The sequence below is a fragment of the Lepidochelys kempii genome, chromosome 15 (assembly GCF_965140265.1).
Source record: "Lepidochelys kempii isolate rLepKem1 chromosome 15, rLepKem1.hap2, whole genome shotgun sequence".
NCBI classification, from domain to species: domain Eukaryota; kingdom Metazoa; phylum Chordata; order Testudines; family Cheloniidae; genus Lepidochelys; species Lepidochelys kempii.
This window is the reverse complement of record NC_133270.1, coordinates 20,222,776-20,242,291: the sequence shown is the minus strand read 5'-3', so window position 1 is coordinate 20,242,291 and position 19,516 is coordinate 20,222,776. Positions and strand designations below refer to the sequence as shown.

The window sequence follows — 19,516 nt, the reverse complement described above, 5'->3', positions numbered from 1 at the left end:
TTACAAAGAGGATGGAGAAAAATTGTTCTCTTTAACCTCTGAGGCTAGGACAAGAAGCAATGGGCATAAATTGCAGCAATGGTAATTTAGGTTGGAAATTAGGAAAAAGTTCCTAACTGTCAGGGTGGTTTAGCACTCGAATAAATTGCCTAGGGAGGTTGCAAAATCTCTGGCATTGGAGATTTTTAAGAGCAGGTTAGACAAACACCTGTCAGGGATGGTCTAGCTAATAATTAGTCCTGCCATGAATGCAGGGGATTGGACTAGAAGACCTCTCGAGGTCCCTTCCACGACCTACCATTCTGTGATTTCTGACCAGCTGATTAGAGAAACACACATTTAAAAGGACAAACTGCTTCCAGTACTGAGTTGTCAGGCCCAAATACAGTCAATCACCAAGGCTGCCTCTGATGCTCAATTGACTGCAAAGCTCAGACTTACTTGCTTTACCCATTCCCCCAGTCCATATTCTCAGTCTGAAGCTCACTGACTGACTCCGAGCCCTCCAGCATAGTCTGTAATACAACACAGCTCAGAGCCATTCAGAAAGACCGGTATCATCTCTACACCTTTCCCTCGAACGCTCCATGTTGAGACCATTCAAGACAACTCTTTTATCAGGCTGTTTTGGCTTCTGAACAAAAACAGGGCCAGAAATTCCAAGGAATTGCTCTTTATTCTCTGCCCGTTAGGAACACACACAGTTTAAAATTAAAAGCTTCCCAACAATCCAAACACCACACAGTTGTAGTTAACACAGCTCCATATTGCCTAACTTGCTAAATTAACACTCTTCTTCAAGGACTAGCCTCTCATTCTTGTCTGCTGGCAGTTGCAGATCTCCCAGCAACTGCAACAGGGGAAGAGCAACAAATTCTATTTAGAAGCAGTAGAAATGGGCCCCTCCAGCACTGGCAGTTTCTTATCTCAATCCACATTTGAAGCATAAGAAGCTCTGGCAAAAAAAAAAAAAAAAAAAAAGCAGTAGAATTAGTAAGAGTTGTCAAAGCGCTCTAATGGAATACCCACTGGAGGAAATTCAAGACACATTGGTTTCACCACTAAACATCTTGAGCCTGTATCATCACTTATCTCATTTTGCATAGCTCTTAACGACATTGCTGAATGACCAACACTTCTACGCCCCCAGCTCAAAGGTACTGAACAACAGTTCAACCATTTGTGAAGTGTGGAATTCCCTCCAAGACACAAGTGCATTTCCTGGACTGGAGATGCCATCTCTCAATTGTGAAGTAATATAATGACAGAGCAATGCTTCTTCTCTGTCACCTATCAGTAAACGAGTCAGCTTTACAGGCTGACATTCTTTGCTGCTGTAGGTTTTTTGTTTGTATATGAAATTGCTTAGAGTAACAGTCAACTGAGCTGCCCAGATAAGAGGTTCTGTCCCTTGCCCTCTTTGGAACAATTTAAAGCCCATTTTAATTTGTGTCAATTTTAGTTTTTCTATCCATCTCTCCTAAACTTCACCATCATTTGGATTTTAAAGCCCCTCCAAGGATTTAAAAAGTACTGGTGAGCTTATTTTCCTGTAGGAGGAACAAAGAACACCACTGACTACTGCAGTGAGCACCTGGCAAGCATCTCAAGCCACCATTTTGTATTTTTAAATGTACAAAAGCATGCACATTGTCTTTATGGTAGCTTTAGACAACTCCTGTCAATTTCTCCAGGTGATTTGGGGTCTTTGGAATAGATTCTGATCTCAGCTGCAACTGACTTCACTGACATTATTTCAGGGTTACTCAAGTGTAATTGACATCAGAATGTAGTCTTAAAGACTTTCAATTATATCACTTCAGCATTGATCAGGTTAACTCACGAAATGGTAAATAATATAAAATGGTGTATACACATCAGACACAAGCACTTTTAAAATTTTCTATCCCCACGAAGATTTATGAATTTATATCTCATGCTTTATAGTTTCTCTGAAAGGGAGTGCCAAATGGATTGTAAAATAGCTGGGACAAGGCACCACATCCTTGTTTTGTATACTATTGAGCACAATGACAGGGCTTACAAAAGAAATTATCAATCCATAAATAAAATTCATCTCATGAAGGCTATGGTCCCTTCCCCATCTCTCTCTCTCTCTCTCTCTCTCTCACATACACACACACACTCTAGAATTCTCTCCCCCACCTCAACCTGGGCTTTTCCTTTAATCTTAGAGCTAAGGAAAAACACAAACTTTGGCCTAAGCTTCCTCCTGAACTGGTTGTTTCTAGGGCTTTTCCTGCAAGGCCTCTTGTCTCACTCTTTAATTCCCCTTTGCATCAGACATACACACACACATTCTTGGACCAGAGTAAATGGGAGCCACCTAATCTGATTTCCAGCACAAGTCAGTTCCGCCAGTCCACATGAAATCCTAGAACTGGACATCCTGTCAAAGCCTTTGAGCTATTTTTGTCCACTGCAATTCCAGGAAGACACCCTCCTCTCCAGAAATGGGAATCATTACGATATCTGATCAACCATCCCAAACTGTTCTAAAAAAGGGAGGCATGGAGAAGAGAAAGATCAATGAGAGAAACTCTCCTCTAAAGAAGGATTACATGCATAAAATTAATCAGCAATATAGGCCGTTACACACACACATATACTACAATGAAAATACTTGGAAACCTGGTCCAAGTAGCCAAGTGTTACTGTTTATCCCACAAATCAAGCATCATCTCACAGAAACTAATGAAACTCCCCCAAATGCACAAAACACCCATGGTGTATGATGGGAGCGTTTCATTTTCCTCTGGAGCATGGACCAGCTGTCAGATCCAATATGCCTAACTCTATGTTCTTAACCAAATGATGCTAAAGTATTAGATGTAGATTACTTCTGCTGAAAGGAACTTAAGGAGTGAATGACTGCCTGCTGAAGAGCATTCATTTTGGTTTTGTTTTAATAGCATTTGGACGTACTCTCCTTCAGTATGACAACTATTTATCCCCCAGTAAAATTTACTGTACTTCCATATGAACAAGATTGTACAGAAGAGAACAAAGGCAACATATGAAGTTTATACTGAGGGCATGTCTACATGGCCTTGGAGTTTGGGCAACAGGGGGTGTGAATAACAGTACACATGAAAGTGGCATGCTCTAACTCCCCCCTTGTGGATACTGCAGGTGTGAACTAAAAGGTTCCTAGTTACTGTAGAACAGCTGTAGTCCGAACTGCGGGGCAATGTAGACATGCCCTAAGTCACTGTGCTGTGCCTAAGGATATGCCTACACTGCACACTAAGCGTAGTCTGGGACCTGGGCTTGTGGACTCTGTGTTTCCAAGCCTGTGCTTGAGTGTTCACACTACATTGTAAAGCTGGATTTACAGTTGCTGGACCCAGGTCTCACAGCTGTGCTAATGAATCCACACTGCACTATGGAGGCCTTCCAATTCAGGTCTGCAGCTTGAACTATGTCCACACTGCTGAATGACAGGATGTGGACCAGAAAATCAGTAGGAATTAGGCTCTGACCCACGACACTCAAAGTCCTAGGACATGGTACTGAGTGCTTCTTGACCCGAGTCAGACTGATCTGTGCATGGACAGAAGCAGGGCTTGGACTCAAGCCTGCGTCAGAGCCTGGGCTTCCTGTGCAATGTAGGTATACCCTGAGTGAACAACTTCCTTCATCAGCCTTCCATTGTAAGCCCCTTGGAAGAGGGCGTGTCTGTCTTAAATATATGGAATATCTCCAGCACATATTTGTTCATGTTATTGCCCACTAATAGCCATCATCAGAGAATCACATACAATCTACATGTACCTTACTTGAATGAACATACCTTATTCAGTTTGGTATTTCCCTGGGCAGCCACAGGTTTTTTGGGTTTTTTTTTTTTAAATGAAGTTATACCTCAAGCTTCGTGCACAAAGGATAAGCCAAAAATAAACCTAATTCACTTAAATTTCCTCTTATCAGCCCAAGGCAGATTTTTCTCATTGGGCCAGCATTTTAAAGGGTTTCCTTCCCCGCCACCATGTTCCAGAGTATGGTGCTAACTGGAATGCTTTTATGAACAGACACTTCCAAATTGGTAAGGCACAAAAATATTGCATCAGACAAAGATTGTCTTTGTGCACCCTCAAGATACCCTACAGTACTTTGCTTCTGTCAGTACCTGACAGCTGAAAATTTTAGTTTCCTAACCAGAACAATGATACTCTGGGCCTCCCATATAGACTTCTATTTCATATTAGGAAAAGGGGGTGTCCAGGGTGGGGCTCGAAGACTTTGGAAGAATAAGATCATGCCCCCGAAGTGAAAGCTCAACTAGACGTGATTACTCAAACTAGCAGTCTCAACACGGATGCCCTTGAGGCATTTTAGTATCTCTGTGAATCACATGCCATTCCAGGAAATCTTATCCCTTCTTTCCACTAGTGACATGATTTCAAGAGTTACGAGCCCTAAAGCAGCAACCAGAATGAAACAGAGCATTGTCAAATACTCTTTTGCACTCTATCAGTGGTTGGGCATGTCCACCTGTGACTGCTTTCAAAAACCCATGAAGTGATTACTTAACTAGTGACGTTAATGGGTCAATTAATGTCTGTGGTGCTGCCCAGCTTGTAGAATTTGTGCTGTATGTTTGAGGTGCTGAAGATTTGCTTTTAAAAAGCTGTACCATGACTCAAAACAGCAGAATATTTTTTTCAAGCCAAACAGCTGGGAATTTGATGAACTTTTTTGTTGTTGAAAAATGTCAACTTGTTGAAACAAACTTTTTGCAGTAAAGGCGCCATTTTGACAAAATTTCCTGACTCAAAAATTGTTGAAAAGTAGTTTTAAAAAAACCTGTTGAAATGAAAAATTTGATTTCCTGGTTTGAAATGACTTTTCATTTCAAAATTTAAGCAAATTGGAGTTTTAAAAAATTGGGTTTTTTATCATTGAAATTGAAACAAAATGTATTGATTGATCCAAACTGAATTCCTCCTCCCCCCAGATTTTTAGTTTATACAAATTTTCAACATACATTTTGACTTTTTGTCCTCGTTCAGCATGGAAAACTAGATAGAAGCATTCATCATAAAACTTGGAAATTGGTCTTCCAAAGTACAAAGATGAAACCTTGGTGGATTTTTCTTATTTCATACTTTCAGAGAGCCAGTTGGGAGCAATCACGGACTGACAAGCATCTGAAGGAACTTCAGACCCAGTTGTGAGATTACTTTCCTAAAGACCCTCAAAAACAACTAATCCTTTCATCCAAGGTGATCTTGCTTTGGCAGTACTGATTAGGCTGTTAGAAGACAAACTGATAAAACAAAACTTTTTTTTTACAAGACCCTGCAATTAAGTTTCTTGGACCAGGAACTCAGCTGATGGTGGCTGTCTCTGAAGGTGGAATACCCATGCTTAGTCGCAGAAACCTTGAAATTATTCATCCCATTTTTGTCCTTGTATCCATGCAAATCAGATTTCTCATTTACAATGAGGATAAAAACAAAGAATCACAGTCAACTGCATGAAAAATGACTTAAGACTATTTTCCCAGGTCAGGCTCCAGTGAAAGATCTGTCATCACTAAGACAGGCACACTTACCACATTGAATTTTGAGTGGATTGGAAATATTTTACTTCCTTCAAAAATTAAAATCTCTCTTCAAAATTTCATAGATATTTCTGATATTGTTATAGTTATAATATGTCATTCACTCGCTGTTAGGTTGTGTGGTCTTGGAAGAAAGCAGCCATGGAATATTTCTGAGTCTGAAAGCAGCTCATCAGCTCTGCAAGTTTCCAGTGCATCCTCTTTGTACAGTACTTTGAGCCTCAAATACAAAGGTTAGTTACAGATAGAAGCAGAGACAGCTTTAAGGATGGTCACCCGGGGCACCCAATTCCAGGGTGGGGAGTGTGCCATATCACTTGAAAAAAAAAAACAAAAAAAGACACAACTCTGCTACTTAAGGAGTATCAAAAACCTTTTCCACCTTGGATGGCAAAACACTTCAGGCTGGCCAGAGACAAGAATTTCTGGTAGTGGTTTAAGTTCTGTAGTACCAAATCAATCAATCAAACCCTTGAGTGATTTCCTTTTTTGTTGATTTTTTTTTTATTGAATGTTTGTTTTAAAAAACATCTTTCTGTTCAGTTGTCACACCAGACTACTCACCTGTTACTTCCTGTCATCCAACAGTAAGTTGTACAGCTCTTGGTGTTTTGTTTCATGCTCTGGAAAACTATTGCAGTCTAGTAGCCAGAGCGAGGTTGCACCCAAGTATTTTCTATTATTCGTTTTCTTGACTGTGTGAGGATTTTACTCAAAGTATAGTATGTGCAGGCTCCATATACATTGGAATTTTTTAAGGTGAGGCACATAAGACTTCATGACAGTTAGTCTATTCCTAATATCATTGAAAGTGAATTTTCCCCATTAACGTTGTGATGAATGCAGACCATGAATCTGGTAGTTTCTGTGAGATCACCAAAACACCAGTGTTGCCAATTTTCCTGATTTTGTCATGAGTAAGGCCCTACCAAATTCATTGTCATGAAAAACACATCACAGACTATGAAATCTGCTCTCCCCCATGAGATCTGGCCACTGTAAGGGAGGGGCAGTGCTGGGGGTGCCTCAGCCGGGGGCTCCTTCTATGGGCTGGGCTTCAGCTGCTAATCCCAGCCTGGATTGGGGAGGGACAGGACTTCCTCTTCCCCTACAGGGGCCACTCCAGGAGTCACCTCCATGAACCTCCCCCGCCTGCAGAAAGCTCAATGGCTACTGGCTGGGACAGGCCCTGACCTGTGCGGCGAGGCTAATGCCCGAGCTGTCAGCCCCCGATCCAGGCAGGGAGATTGCAAGGGGAATGTGGACATATGGTAACCTACCTCCTCCCAAACACTGTGACACTCACTTCTATGCTGCCGCTGGTGGTGGCGCTGGCTTTAGAGCTTGGTGCCCAGCCAGCAGCTGCTGCTCTCTGGCTGCCCAGCTCTGAAGACAGTGCCCTACCAGCAGCAGCACCGAAGTAGGAGATGCAATCCCACGAGCCCCCTACAATAGCCTTGCAACCCCCCCCCCCCCACACACACACACACACAACTGCCTTTTGGATCAGGATCCCACCGTTCCAACATCAGATGTAACATCTGAAACCATAACATTGACTTTTTAAGATCCTATTACTGTGAAATTGACCAAAATGGACTGTGAATTTAGAAGGGCCCTAATCATGAGCCTTACAATAGTTGGTGATTTACTTAAAGCCCCAGTTCCTGAGAAATGTAATTATGTGAGAATATCAGCTTACATTGAAAACAAGAACAAAAGAAGTTTCTAGCCCTCACTGCAGTGGAGAAAAGCTGCACAATATGAATCCTAAAGGTTCAAAAAAAACTACAAGGTAAGCAAAAAAAACCCCTAAAATTTGTTATTTGAAAAATCATTTTTAACCCAGTCTCATAATTTTGGGAGCCTGACTCATGATTTTTGAATGCATTCATGCTGCAAAATGATACACAAAAGCATGAATTCTGCTTTTATGACTTCTATTTTACATAGAGTTTTACTCCCATACCTCCAATATACCAGACCTTCTTTGTTATAATTCAGAAGCAGGGAGATCCTTGTCTGGATCATACCCCAAAGGCAGGTTCTGAAAGTTGTTCCTTCTAAAGATGCTAACCAAATGGTCAATCTGTTTCCAGATTAAGTCTTTGAGTGACATACCACAAAATCTGTGAAAATTCATGCTGAAGTGGATATCAACTAAAATGTGTTGGTGGTTTTAATTATTTATTTAAAGGAAATTCACCCTGCATGAGCCTCCGAAAGGCTTTTGCACCACTTTTGCCATCAACATGAGCACAGAAGAGAATTTCACACTTGCATGGTTGTGGAGAGCACTTTACAGAAAAGTTTAGACTGTGCCCTTCTCCAGAGTCTAAACTGAGCAGCTGAAATACAGACTATTAAAGCTGAACAGCAAAGAAAAAATGAAAAGGGAGTTAAGTCCAGATTTATTCATTAACCAGCATCTCTACTTTTTATAATAGACCCCTTCCCTCTCTCTCAGCCCTCTTCCCGCAAATTCAGAGGGAGTCAGTGAACCAAGTAGCAACAATATTTCACAAAGAGACTTCTCCCCAACATAACCCAAAAAAGGCTAGCTAAAGCTTATTCCAACACACATACACCCTGAGCCAGGTTCTCTGCTGCATCTTTCAGGCTTTGAGCCACCTTTGTCCCCCTCTTCTTCAGCTTACTCCAGCAGCCAACCTCCAGCACTAAGGAGAGTAGTCCTAAATGCTTCACTAATTCATAACAGCTTTGGGCTGCCCCACAGCTCAGACTAGCCAGAGAGTTCTGTACTTTGGCCACTCCCACCCTCAACCTCACTCAGATTCCAGCAGGAGTTATGATTTCGGTAGTGTAAAGCTGTTGTGCAAATGCTATGCTGTTCCTGCCCTGAAGGGAATTCCCCAAGGGTGCCAGAGCCTGACCCAGTAACTTCAATGACACCTGCACCTACAACTCTGAGGAGATAACTTGGCCTTTTGAGCTGGAATAGGAAGTGGCCTTGCCTGGATAATTCAAATAAACCTAACACTCCACATAACTGCAGCTGTCTCTGAACAACAATTAAAGCAAATCTATTCCACGCTACAAACCACCGGTACCCTGAACGCAGTTAGACACACATATAGATGCTCAAGCTGATATATCTAGTCTGATATATCTCAGTGTTATAAATCCACTTAATTCTGAAACTGACAATAATAATCACCTCGTTTGCCACGATAGTATCTATCGAGACCCTTGGGAAACAGCACATTTTTATTGCGACACAACTTAATTAGCACAGCTCAAACCAAAACTCAGCTCTAAATGGCCAGCCATTTACCAAACCATCACTTTCTCTGATGCTGTTAAGGATTTCCTGAAGGCAGTTAGAGAAATGTCTCATACACGTGAGACTTTGATACTGATATCCGTGAGACAAGCAATTATACTTCGGTCAACGCTAAGGGACACACACGTCTCACTGCTTGGTAATGAAGCACCCCATTGTAAAACTTTACCCCCACAATATGGCAAAGCGGGTTTGTAGTTTTATGGGGAAGAGTAAACATTTTAAAAGGCAAAGGCAAAAGCCTGCCCTTCTTTGTCCTTGTCCAACCTGGGGATTTGCCATCTACCTGTGGTGGAACTCCCACTGATCAAGGGCAACTGTGTAATAAAAGGCAGTCTATAATCTTTAATATATCCGTCTAACTGTATGCACTTATTTAGTATATAAATGTAGGCACAAAAAAGGCATTGCAAATAATTTCATTATGCATTTCTATAACAGAGAAAGACCCATTTTATATAACTACCAATAAGTGTTGTTTACAACATAGTGTAAGACTGCGTTAGTGCACTTACAGACAAAAAGATTTATTCCCCCACAGGTTTTGACTTACATATTTTTAAACTATTCATTAAACTCCTAGGTAACCATCCACCAAACAGAGCAAACAATAGTGATGTTCTAGGCCCCAATCTACATGGGCAGAACTTTGGGCCTATTAGCACCTAGGATTGCTAAATTTCTACTTGCAAAAAACCAAACACTCTTGTCCCACCACTTCTCTGAGGCTATGTCCCTGCTCACTCCATCCCTCCTCCCTCTATCGCACGCTCTCCCCCACCCTTGCTCACTCGCTCATTTTCATCGGACTGGGGCAAGGGGGTTGGGATGCGAGAGGGGGTGAGGGCTCTGGCTGCGGTTCTGGGGTGGGGCCAGAGATGAGGGTTTGGGGTGCACAAGGGGGCTTAGGGCTGGGGCAGGAGCATGGGAGGGGGTGTGGACTCTGGGCGGCGCTTACCTCAGGTGGCCCCCGGGAAGCAGTGACAGCTCCCTCTGGCTCCTAGATGGAGGTGTTGCCGGCACCCAGTGCCGAGAGGCTGAACTGGTTCGTTACCCGGTGTGGGTTGAGTGGTTCGTTACCCGGTGTGCTACACCCAATAATCACAACGGGGTGGAGAAGCAGAAAAGTTTATTTGCAGCTGCAAAAAGGTACAGGGAGAATAAAATCTCAAATCCTGCCCAACAGAGCAGGAAGTTACACAGGCTTTTATACATCCTTTTTCCCAGCATACTTATCCAATAGCAAGCTGCTCCAAGTATCCATATAGCCAGCCAATCCAGTTCCCAGCTAGTTCCCTGATTCTCTGTATCATTTGTTAAACTATACATAAAGCTGCTTTATTCAGCATTGTTCTTCCATATCTCCCCTGTTTGGCCTTGCTTAGTTTCAGGCAGTCTGACTCTGCAACATACTGTTGCAGATTCTCAGCATAACTGCTGTGTGTGCCTCCAGGCGGGGGGGCCAAGGACACTTGGGCCTAGCACGCAGAGCTGCTGCGAGTGCCTCCAGGCAGGGGGGGGGGGGCCAAGGACACCGGGGCCTAGTGCGAGGGGGCTTCATCGATACTCGTGGTCTTCCATCCCCTCGAGTTACCTAGTGGCCATGCCCCAGTGTTCCCAACAGAGGCACAACCATGGGGCTCCGCGTGCTGCCTGTGCCTGCAGGCACTGGCCCCTCAGTTCCCATTGGCTGTGATTCCTGGCCAACGGGAGCAGTGCGCAGAACCCCTGTGGCCAACCTCCCCCTAGGTTCCAGAGGGAGATACCAGCGGCTTCTCACGAGTCGCGTGGAGCCGAGTAGGGAGCCTTCCTGTGCTGCCAACTAGACTTGTAAGGGCCCTTTCTGACCAGATGTTCCAGTTGAAAACACAACTGGGGCTCAAACACAGGATAAATTGCTAACTGTGAATATTCACAGCTAAATGTTTGCAAGCCATGTGCAGATCTGAAGAAAGTTATGAATATGAATATGTTGGAGAGTATTGTTTATTGTGATCTGTTCGCTAACAACGTGCAAACACAATGAAAAGGCAAAACAAGTTTTTTTATTTGTAGCGATTTATTTGCTCAGCTACAAATAGATTATTTGTCCGCCTGTCCTTTACAGTGTAGTCTTGTCAATCTTCTGAATACTAAAATCTCCAGCAAGGATTGTCTATCCTCCTTGGACAGTTTGAGAATTCTTTGTGGGCAAGCTTGATTCTCTTATGGGTTGGGCGAGCTGCCATCCACATGTGTCCCATACATCTATCCGTTCCCTTAGACCTGCTGGATCTTGAGAGGTATCTTCCAAATTTGTCACAGAGGACCTGATATCGATTTGAAAAGTCTAGTGACATGGAATTCCTCCTGGTCTTCTTTCGGATGGCTACAACCTGCCCATCTGCATCTGTCGCCAGCCAGCTAGAACGCTGCCATGACCTCCTGCCTCTGGTGATTACAAACCATCAGGCCTCCTCTGACTAGCTTTCTTTCAGATTCCTGGTGGCCAGCTCCATTCTTCCTTGAACCTGGGGTACTGGTGTTTTCCGAACATGGTTGCCTACGAACTCCTCAGCTTTTCAGTAGCATCTTAACTTGCCCCTGCGATCCAACAATCTTTTCCTCCAGCACAGCCACCAACTTGCACTTCATGCACATGAAATCCCTTCGATTTTCAGGCAAATCGCTATTCCATCTCTGACCATCTTTATACCCAATGTAGTGCTGCACCTGGAAGGGAAGCCTCTCTCACACTCCCTCCAAAACTCCTCTTTTCACTAACCCTTGAATTTGTCTACCAGTCGGCTTTTTATACCAGTCGGCTTTTTATACCAGTCTTCCCTGCTTAGCTCAGCTCCGCCCCTCACCACCAGGAAGCAATTAACCACCTGGAGTCTTCAAACAGCTGGGCTGTTCAAAGCTCCAAGGGTTAGAGCCTTGCGGCGTTCAACAAGGCACCCGGGATCTCAGTCCACTTCAACAGAAAGTGTGTGTGAAATATGTCCTTATGTTCATCCTCCCCTTCTGTAACGTTTCAATATGTAATCAGTAAGTTCACTGCTGCTATCGTGCGTTACCACAGCTGTTAAACAGAACTGCAGTGCTCGGTATTGGTTGGTTAAGGAGTGACTTGTCGGTGGTTTGTTTAGAGAGCCAATAGGGTTTGTCACTGTTGAAAAAACTTGCCCTTAAAGGCAGGACACTCTGTTACAGTCGTCAAGTGCTACATAAATGCCAAGTATTTGTATGTATGAAGAGTGACTTTCTTCTTGACAATTGATCTCACCCTACTTCGTTAGTTCAGTAATGTCATATCACTAACTCAGTGATTCTCACTACTATTCACCAACTAACATGGGCAGCGGGCAAGCCTCGCGTAAGGTAAAAAGTTTGTTTTCTGGATGTACAAAACCTGCTGAGCTACGACTTTCTCTTCGCTTGCAAACAGGGTTCCTCTTAATGTTTATGAAGACACAAATACTGTTTGCCAGATTGTAACACAAGGCTGGCTGTTCTGTTGCACACAGAATTTAGCGTAAAATTTCCTTGAGGCAAGACAGCAGGGTTACCAACTTTGAAAGTGTGCCCTTAAACATATTGCTGTGTTACCTACCAGAGGCAGTTAATTCTGATTAACGAATGTGTATGTGCAAGACAAAACATTACTTAAAAAAGTCAGAGTGTAAGCAGCAATCCATTGATAACTCACTTTAAAAAAAACAACCAAAAAACCCACATTCATGATGGATATTTTGCCAAAATGTAAATGCCATGTGTTTCTATAGTAACAACATAAAATCAGATCCAGAAGATGAAGGCTGAATATAAAGTATTTGTTTAATTATAAATTGAATACATTATAAAACTGTTAATTTCCAGTGCTGTGTGCAATGTTACAGAAAATTCTCTAATCACAGTATATATTGTCCAGTAGCGAAGCATGTTTGGAAAAAACAACTAAACAAGAAAACTGGTGTTATAAGCAACACAGAAACAAATCCAAACATCAACTCCCAGGGGTATGTGTAAACTAGAATTCACTGTTTTCAAACATGCATCCATAGAATGATGTCATATATGTCAGCAGTGAAGATATTAATTGCAGTTAAAAACAAAAAACACACATTGGTTTTCAACAGCTTGCTACTATGGCTCTCTTCCAGCCACAGACTTATAATGCAGCTTTGTAGCTCTTGTCTATTCCAGCATTTGGAAAGAACAGCCCAGGTATTCAGATTCTGAGTAGGGGTCTGGACATTAGAAAGGTTCTCAGCTGTGGCCTTTAAATGGGAAACAGCAGCAGGGTGGGAGAGGACGGGTTGGAGGCACGCTATGGAAGAGCAGGCCTGGAGACGTTTTTGGAATGAAGACAGAAAAGGTGGGTGGATAGGGAAAGGGAACAATATCATTTACCCCGACTGGGGTCTCTGGGTGCTACTCTAATACAAATATTTTATAATGCTAATATCACCATGTCATGGGGTGCGCGCACCACTAGGGCACCTCCTTCTGACCACATTTGGGGATAAGTTCCACTCTGGTCCAAAACCCCTCTCTGCTGCTTGCTGCAGGCCCTGTCACTGTGCTCTCTGTCGCTCTCTGCGACCCAGGGTGCTGTGTCTTTATGCTTGGCTCTCTGGCTAGGTCACTGTGTTTTCCCCCCTTCCGAGCGTATCAAAGTCTCTTCCTTAGCAGTGGGCTAAGTGGGCTGGTGGCCTAAGATCAGCATTTTAATTTAATTTTAAATGAAGCTTCTTAAACATTTTGAAAACCTTGTTAACTTTACATACGACAATAGTTTAGTTATAATAATATATAGACTTATAGAGAGAGACCTTCTAAAAACATGGACTTATAGAGACCTTCTAAAAATGTTAAAATGTATTACTGGCATGAGAAACCTTAAATTTAAGTGAATCAATGAAGACTCGGCACACCACTTCGGAAACGTTGCCGACCCCTGCTCTACTGCAAGGCTAAGGATGGCAATAGCCATCCTGGCAAATCCCTGTCTACCTGCTCCTGTTAGGAGGAGTTTGACTGACTGCTCACTCGACCATGTGACTGCTTTTCACTGGTGGGTGAAATTATGTGTGTATATAAAATTATATGCGCGTCTTACTTAACTAAATGGAGGATTGTGAAGCTTAATTAGCTTTTGTAGTGCACTTTGAAAGGCACTACAGAGACACAATGTATTATTATTCAATTTCACAGCTACAGAAGCAGATGAAATGCCCAAGGGATTTTCTAGATTTCTCCTTAAGTAAATTCACATTTTGGCAGGCTTCCTTCAGACACAAAGATGCAGCCCTACTCAGCTCTGTGTCAATATTTGTGCACCACATAATCTTTAAACAACATATTAAATCCTTTAGCTACAGTAAGTACAAGGAAGTCAATGAGTTGTCATTATGGGCAGAACTGGTAGCACCGTCTATAATTAAGTTTGCCTGACACTTCCCATTATAGGACATTATAACTTTACCAAAATTTAATCATTGGGACTGACATTTTCCATTTCGAAAATTCAGGTGAATTTTTTTTTTTGAAAGTTTCAGCAAAAATAGTTCAACTCTTTCCACAAATGAGATTAAGGAAAAACACATTGTTTTTGCCATGCTAAAATAATTCTTATAACTGTTTCATTGAGAAGCTCTACTGCCTACATGCTTTGGTGCAAGGACTTGAAATTTGGCAGCCTGGATTGCCCTGGTGTCAGGGTTAGGGTTGCCAACTTTCTAATTGCAGAAAACCAAACACCCTTGCCCTGTCCCAATGCCCAGAGGCCCTGCCCCCACTCACTCTATCCCCTCTCCCTCTGTTGCTTGCTCTCCCCCACCCTTGCTCACTCACTCATTTTCACCAGGCTGGGGCAGGGGATTGGGGTGTGCGAGGGGGTGAAGGCTCTGGGGTGGAGACAGGGATGAGGGGTGCAGGAGAGGGCTCTGGGCTGGGGCAGGAGGTTGGGGTGTGGGAGGGGGTGAGGACTCCAGCTGAGAGTGCAGGCCAGGGATGAGGGGTTTGCGGTGCAGGAGAGGGTTCCGGGCTGGGGCTGAGGGGTTGTGTGTGTGGGAGAGGGCTCGACCGGGTCAGGAGGTTGGAGTGTGGGAGGGGGTACAGGCTCTGGTTTGTGGGTGTGGGCTCTGGGTTGTGGCCAAAAATGAGGGGTTCAAGGTGTGGAAGGGGGCTAAGGACTGGGGTATCGGGTTGGGGTGCAGGAGGTGGTGAGGGGTGCAGGCTCTGGGCGGCACTGACCTCAGGCGGCTGCCGGGAAGCGGCGACATGTCCCTCTGGCTCCTAGGTGGAGGGGCAGCCAAGGGCTCCGTGCACTGCCCCTGCCTGCAGGCCGGGCCAGTGCAACCACTAGACAAACTAGGAAGCCGCCTAGAGCGCCAAGTGGTTGGGGGTGGCCAAAAGTGCGCTCCGGGGAGGCAGTGAAGTGGAGATGAGCTAGGGAAGGGGGGGCACGGGGAAGGCCGCCAGCAGCAAGTAACCGCTCCCCACCCCAGCTCACCTCTGCTCCGCCTCCTCCCCTGAGCACTCCGCCCCACTCTGCTTCTCTCCCTCCCAAGCTTGCGGCGCTGAACAGCTGATTGGCGCCGCAAGCCTGGGAGTGGGAGAAGTGGAGCAGTGGCATCGTGCTCAGGGAGGAGGCAGAGCAAAGGTGAGCTGGGGCGGGGAGCTGCTGCATGGCTCCCCAGGCAGGGGGACAGTGGTGGCGGGGAGCTGCCGCAGGGCTTCCGGGAGAGGGGGGGAGGCACAAGGTGGAAGTTTCACCTAGGGCACAAAACATCCTTGCACCAGCCCTGCCCGCAGGCCACAGTTCCCAGCCAATGGGAACTGCGGAGCTGGCCCTCGGGGCACTGCCTGCTAGGAGCCGGATATGAGTCCGCTTCGCCGGAGCTGCACACGGAGCCTGCCTGCCCTGCTGCGCCGCCAACCGGACTTTTAACGGCCCGGTCAGCAATGCTGACTGGAACCACCAGGGTCCCTTTTCAACCGGGCGTTCCGGTCAAAAATCGGATACCTGGCAACCCTAGTCAGGATGCCTTGTGGTGTATCCAAGAAAATTCACCCAAATTTGGGCAAGTTACAAACCTTTGAAAAATCTCAGTTTACATATGCTCAGTAGAAACATATCAGAATTTGGCATCTAAATTTTCCAGTCTCCATCTACACTAAGTATAACCCTGCCCAGGGATACAGGACTGAGCAAGACTTTTGTTGCAGTTTGTATTCCCTGCTATGCACAGGAATTGGGACCACAGAAACTCTCTCTCCTGGGCTTTCAATGCGTTCCCATGGGCTCGGGCCAGGCAACATAGAGGAGGAAGACTGGGACAAGAAACCTGAGATCAGGCAGACTATGATGAGGACATGGGTGGAAAGAGACAGGACTGCGCTGTGACAGGGACAAACTGGTGCATATGGGGCAGAGGAGAGGAACAGGTGTCAGGGCTGGGGCAGGAACGAGGACAAACAGGCTGCATGGGCAACCACTGGCATTTCCTAACTATTGAGTGTTAGACTTTGCAATTTCCACAGCAGCCTGGTCATGGAGTCTCTAGGCATCACACATGCCCCAGAAACAGTGGAACCCGGGCACTGCTCTGCTACAGGGAAATAGCTTCCTCCCAATGGCCACTGCACCCTCACCTGACTGCATCCAGGGACCCAGCACTCAATGTGGCCCAGCCCCCCCCCCCGCCATGGCTCTGGCTGCCACCGCACTGTCACTGACCCTCCCACCGCTCCCTCTGATGCCCCCACAGAGTCCTCACTTGTCTCTCTCATTGCCACTGCCCCCCAGCTCCCACTAATGCTGCTCCCCATAGCCCCACTGCCCCGTCCCGCCCCCTCCCTCTGATGCCCCTCCCCATAGCTCTCCCTGGCCGCCCCGCCACCGCCCCTCCCCACAACTCCTTCTGATGCTTCTCTTCATAGCCCCCACCTGCCCCCCACTGCCCACACCCCCCATTGTTCCCTCTGATGCCCCTCCCCCCATGGCCCCGTCTGCCCCCCTCCTGCCACTGCCCCAACCCCCCATTGCTCCCTCTGATGCCCCTCCCCCCATAGCCCCGTCTGCCCCCCTCCTGCCACTGCCCCAACCCCCCATTGCTCCCTCTGATGCCCCTCCCCCCATGGCCCCGTCTGCCCCCCCCGCCACTGCCCCAACCCCCCATTGCTCCCTCTGATGCCCCTCCCCCCATAGCCCCGTCTGCCCCCCTCCTGCCACTGCCCCCCCCGTTTCCCCCTGCCACTGGCCCCCTCCCCACAGCTCCTTCTGATGCCCCTCTCCAGAGCCCCCACCTGCCCCCCACTACCACTGCCCCCACCCATCGCTCCCTCTGATGCCCTCGCCCCACAGCCCCGCCTGCGCCCCTCCCCGCACCCGCGGCCCTGCCTACCCCTCGCTCCAGCTGCCCGCCCTTCGTTCGGCTCTCCCGCGGCCCAGCCCCGCAGTTCCCGTGGACAGTTTCGCCACTCTCGTGTCGCAGCTACCCTGCCTGGCTCCAGTCGCTCCCCGCCCCGGGCCCGTTGCCTGGCTGCATCTCCTCCCACTCGGCCCCAGGGCGCGCAGAGACATTAATCCACTGCTTGGTGCGTTATGACGAATCTGCTGCTTACCGGAAGCCAGACGTTTGTTTACCCCGCCTGTGACCGGAAGCGGAACGGCCACCATTTTGTCTCGGGCGATGGCGACCGCGGCGTTGTGGGGGTGGGGGGTTTAGTGGCCGGGCTGACTCGCTTCGTTCGCTGTTAGCGCGCTCCTGGCCTTCTCCTCGCACCCTCCCGTGATGTTCGGAGGCGCTGGCGGGCCGCGCCGGACTGTGGAGGAGGCAGGGCCGCCGCCGCTGATGTTGTTGTCCGGCGGGGGCGCGGCCCCGGGACCCCCCGGAGGAGGCGGTGGGGGCAGCCGCGTGGAGCTGCTGGTGTTCGGCTATGCCTGCAAGCTGTTCCGGGACGACGAGAAGGCCCAGTACCAGGAGCAGGGCCGGCACCTCATCCCCTGGATGGGAGACCCCAAGATCATGATCGATAGGTCGGTGCAACCCAACCCCCAGCCTTTGCTGCGAGATCTCCTGTGATAGCCTCTTTCTGCTCCTCCCCCAGTGCTGCGGGGTGTGTGGGGGCCTCCCTCTGGCAGGAGGAGTGGGGGAGTGCTTCGTCTCTGGCAGCGTTAAGGGAGGCCCTTCTCCCTGGCAGTGGGTTTGGGTGTCCCCGTGGCGATGTTGGGGAACCCTTTCCTCTGGCAGGGAGTATTGGGGGTTTCCCTCTCTGGCAGGATTAGGAGTCTCTCCCCTTCCTCTGGCAGATGGTATTTATTGGGGTCCCCTCCCCCTGTCAGGGTGGGTGTATGTGGGGAGGGGTGGGAATAATCTGCTCCTTTTCAAATCAAACCCCAAGCAGCTTCTCACCTCAAAAGAAGGGGGGCTCTTGCTATAAGGGAATGCTAAATTATAAACTTAAATCGTGGGGTCCATAAACAAGAAGGGGGGAGGTTATTTGCACAGAGAGGGAAATTAGGCTGAGTTGAATTCCTCCAGTTAATTCAGACGATAAAGTACCGATGGGATCCCCTAAAAAGCAGTTCCTGGCATGATTGCTCCCTTGTCATGCCATGAGTTGTGGCAGTTAGGCCACTTAGCTTTCCTTCCCAGGAGTTTCAGACTTCTAACCTCAATTAGGAGTTGCTTTTTTGGTTGTTTTTGTGATTTGTTGCAGTTCACAGTCTGAGGGATTAACAGGATCTGGCTATTTGATTTTTTTTCCTCTGGTCTCTGCAGTAGATTCAGCAACTCAGGATCAGATGGAGGAATATATTAGTTCAAAACCTGCTTTTCAGTGGCTCTTGTGGGGGGGGGAATGGAGAATCAGGTCAGGAGTGTTTTGTGGGGGCTTGAAAAGCACAGTGCTTTAAGCAGTTGTGGTTGGACCTGAAGACTCAAATGGGAAAACCTGAAGGGCTTTGGTTTGAAAAGGATCACATCACATACTGTAGGCATTTGCTCCCTCAATTCCCACTTCATTAGGCCTCTTTCAGTGGTTACATGTGATTTCCAGGTCCTAGGTTTGCAACCATATCTACTTGATTGGAATAAATATTCATTGAAGGGAGGTGGTGGGGAACCCCATTATGTGAGACTGGACTGGCAGAAAAGATTCACAGATGCCTTGTTTGGAGTAGTTAACAGGTCTTTCCCATTTATGATTTCACTAATTGAAATCAAACACCTAAATTGGAAAACAGATCAGAAATTAATTAGTGTATAGTTGTACGTTATTGTTGATATGGAAGTTTAAACTTAGTGTTGGGGCCTGTCATCTGATGGTAGTTTATTTTTGTGATGAAAAATTTCATTAGCCAGTTCTGTGGTGTAAATTAAGGTCGTTGTGGTTTCATACAGTAATGGCCTGAGATAGAACAGCTGCAGCAATTGTTGGGAGCAAACTCTAAGTATGTGTATGTATGTATACATAACATTTAAAACCAATAACAATCTACATTTGTAAGTTAAGGAGGTTTGCATTTATGAACAAAAGTTAGAATCAGATGAAACATTATGCACTAACCTTATCAGCTCCTTTGGAAATTCAGATTTTTATCCCCAACAGCATGAAATCCTTTCCCCCAGTTG

The 19,516-nt window shown here is 46.4% G+C and overlaps 1 protein-coding gene and 1 long non-coding RNA gene across 6 annotated transcripts in view; one reads left to right on the top strand and one right to left on the bottom strand.

Annotated features, from left to right (window-relative positions):
• Nucleotides 1-230: 230 nt before the first annotated feature.
• LOC140898493 (uncharacterized) lies at nucleotides 231-18,062 on the bottom strand. The gene is made up of 3 exons (XR_012154998.1): nucleotides 17,285-18,062; nucleotides 2,348-2,516; nucleotides 231-955 (listed from the first exon to the last, which is right to left on the bottom strand). It is a non-coding gene; the product is annotated as an uncharacterized lncRNA (long non-coding RNA).
• The window catches only part of SFSWAP (splicing factor SWAP), a 94,577-nt gene continuing 92,604 nt past the window's right edge, over nucleotides 17,544-19,516 (top strand). For 4 of the 5 annotated variants that reach the window (XM_073312294.1, XM_073312291.1, XM_073312293.1 and 1 more), the window contains exon 1: nucleotides 17,545-17,919. In XM_073312294.1, coding sequence (XP_073168395.1) covers nucleotides 17,675-17,919 — 245 coding nt within the window. In that variant the 5' untranslated portion in view covers nucleotides 17,545-17,674. Of the gene's footprint in view, nucleotides 17,920-19,516 lie in introns of all 5 variants that reach the window. The other variant, XM_073312295.1, reaches the window with a different exon arrangement.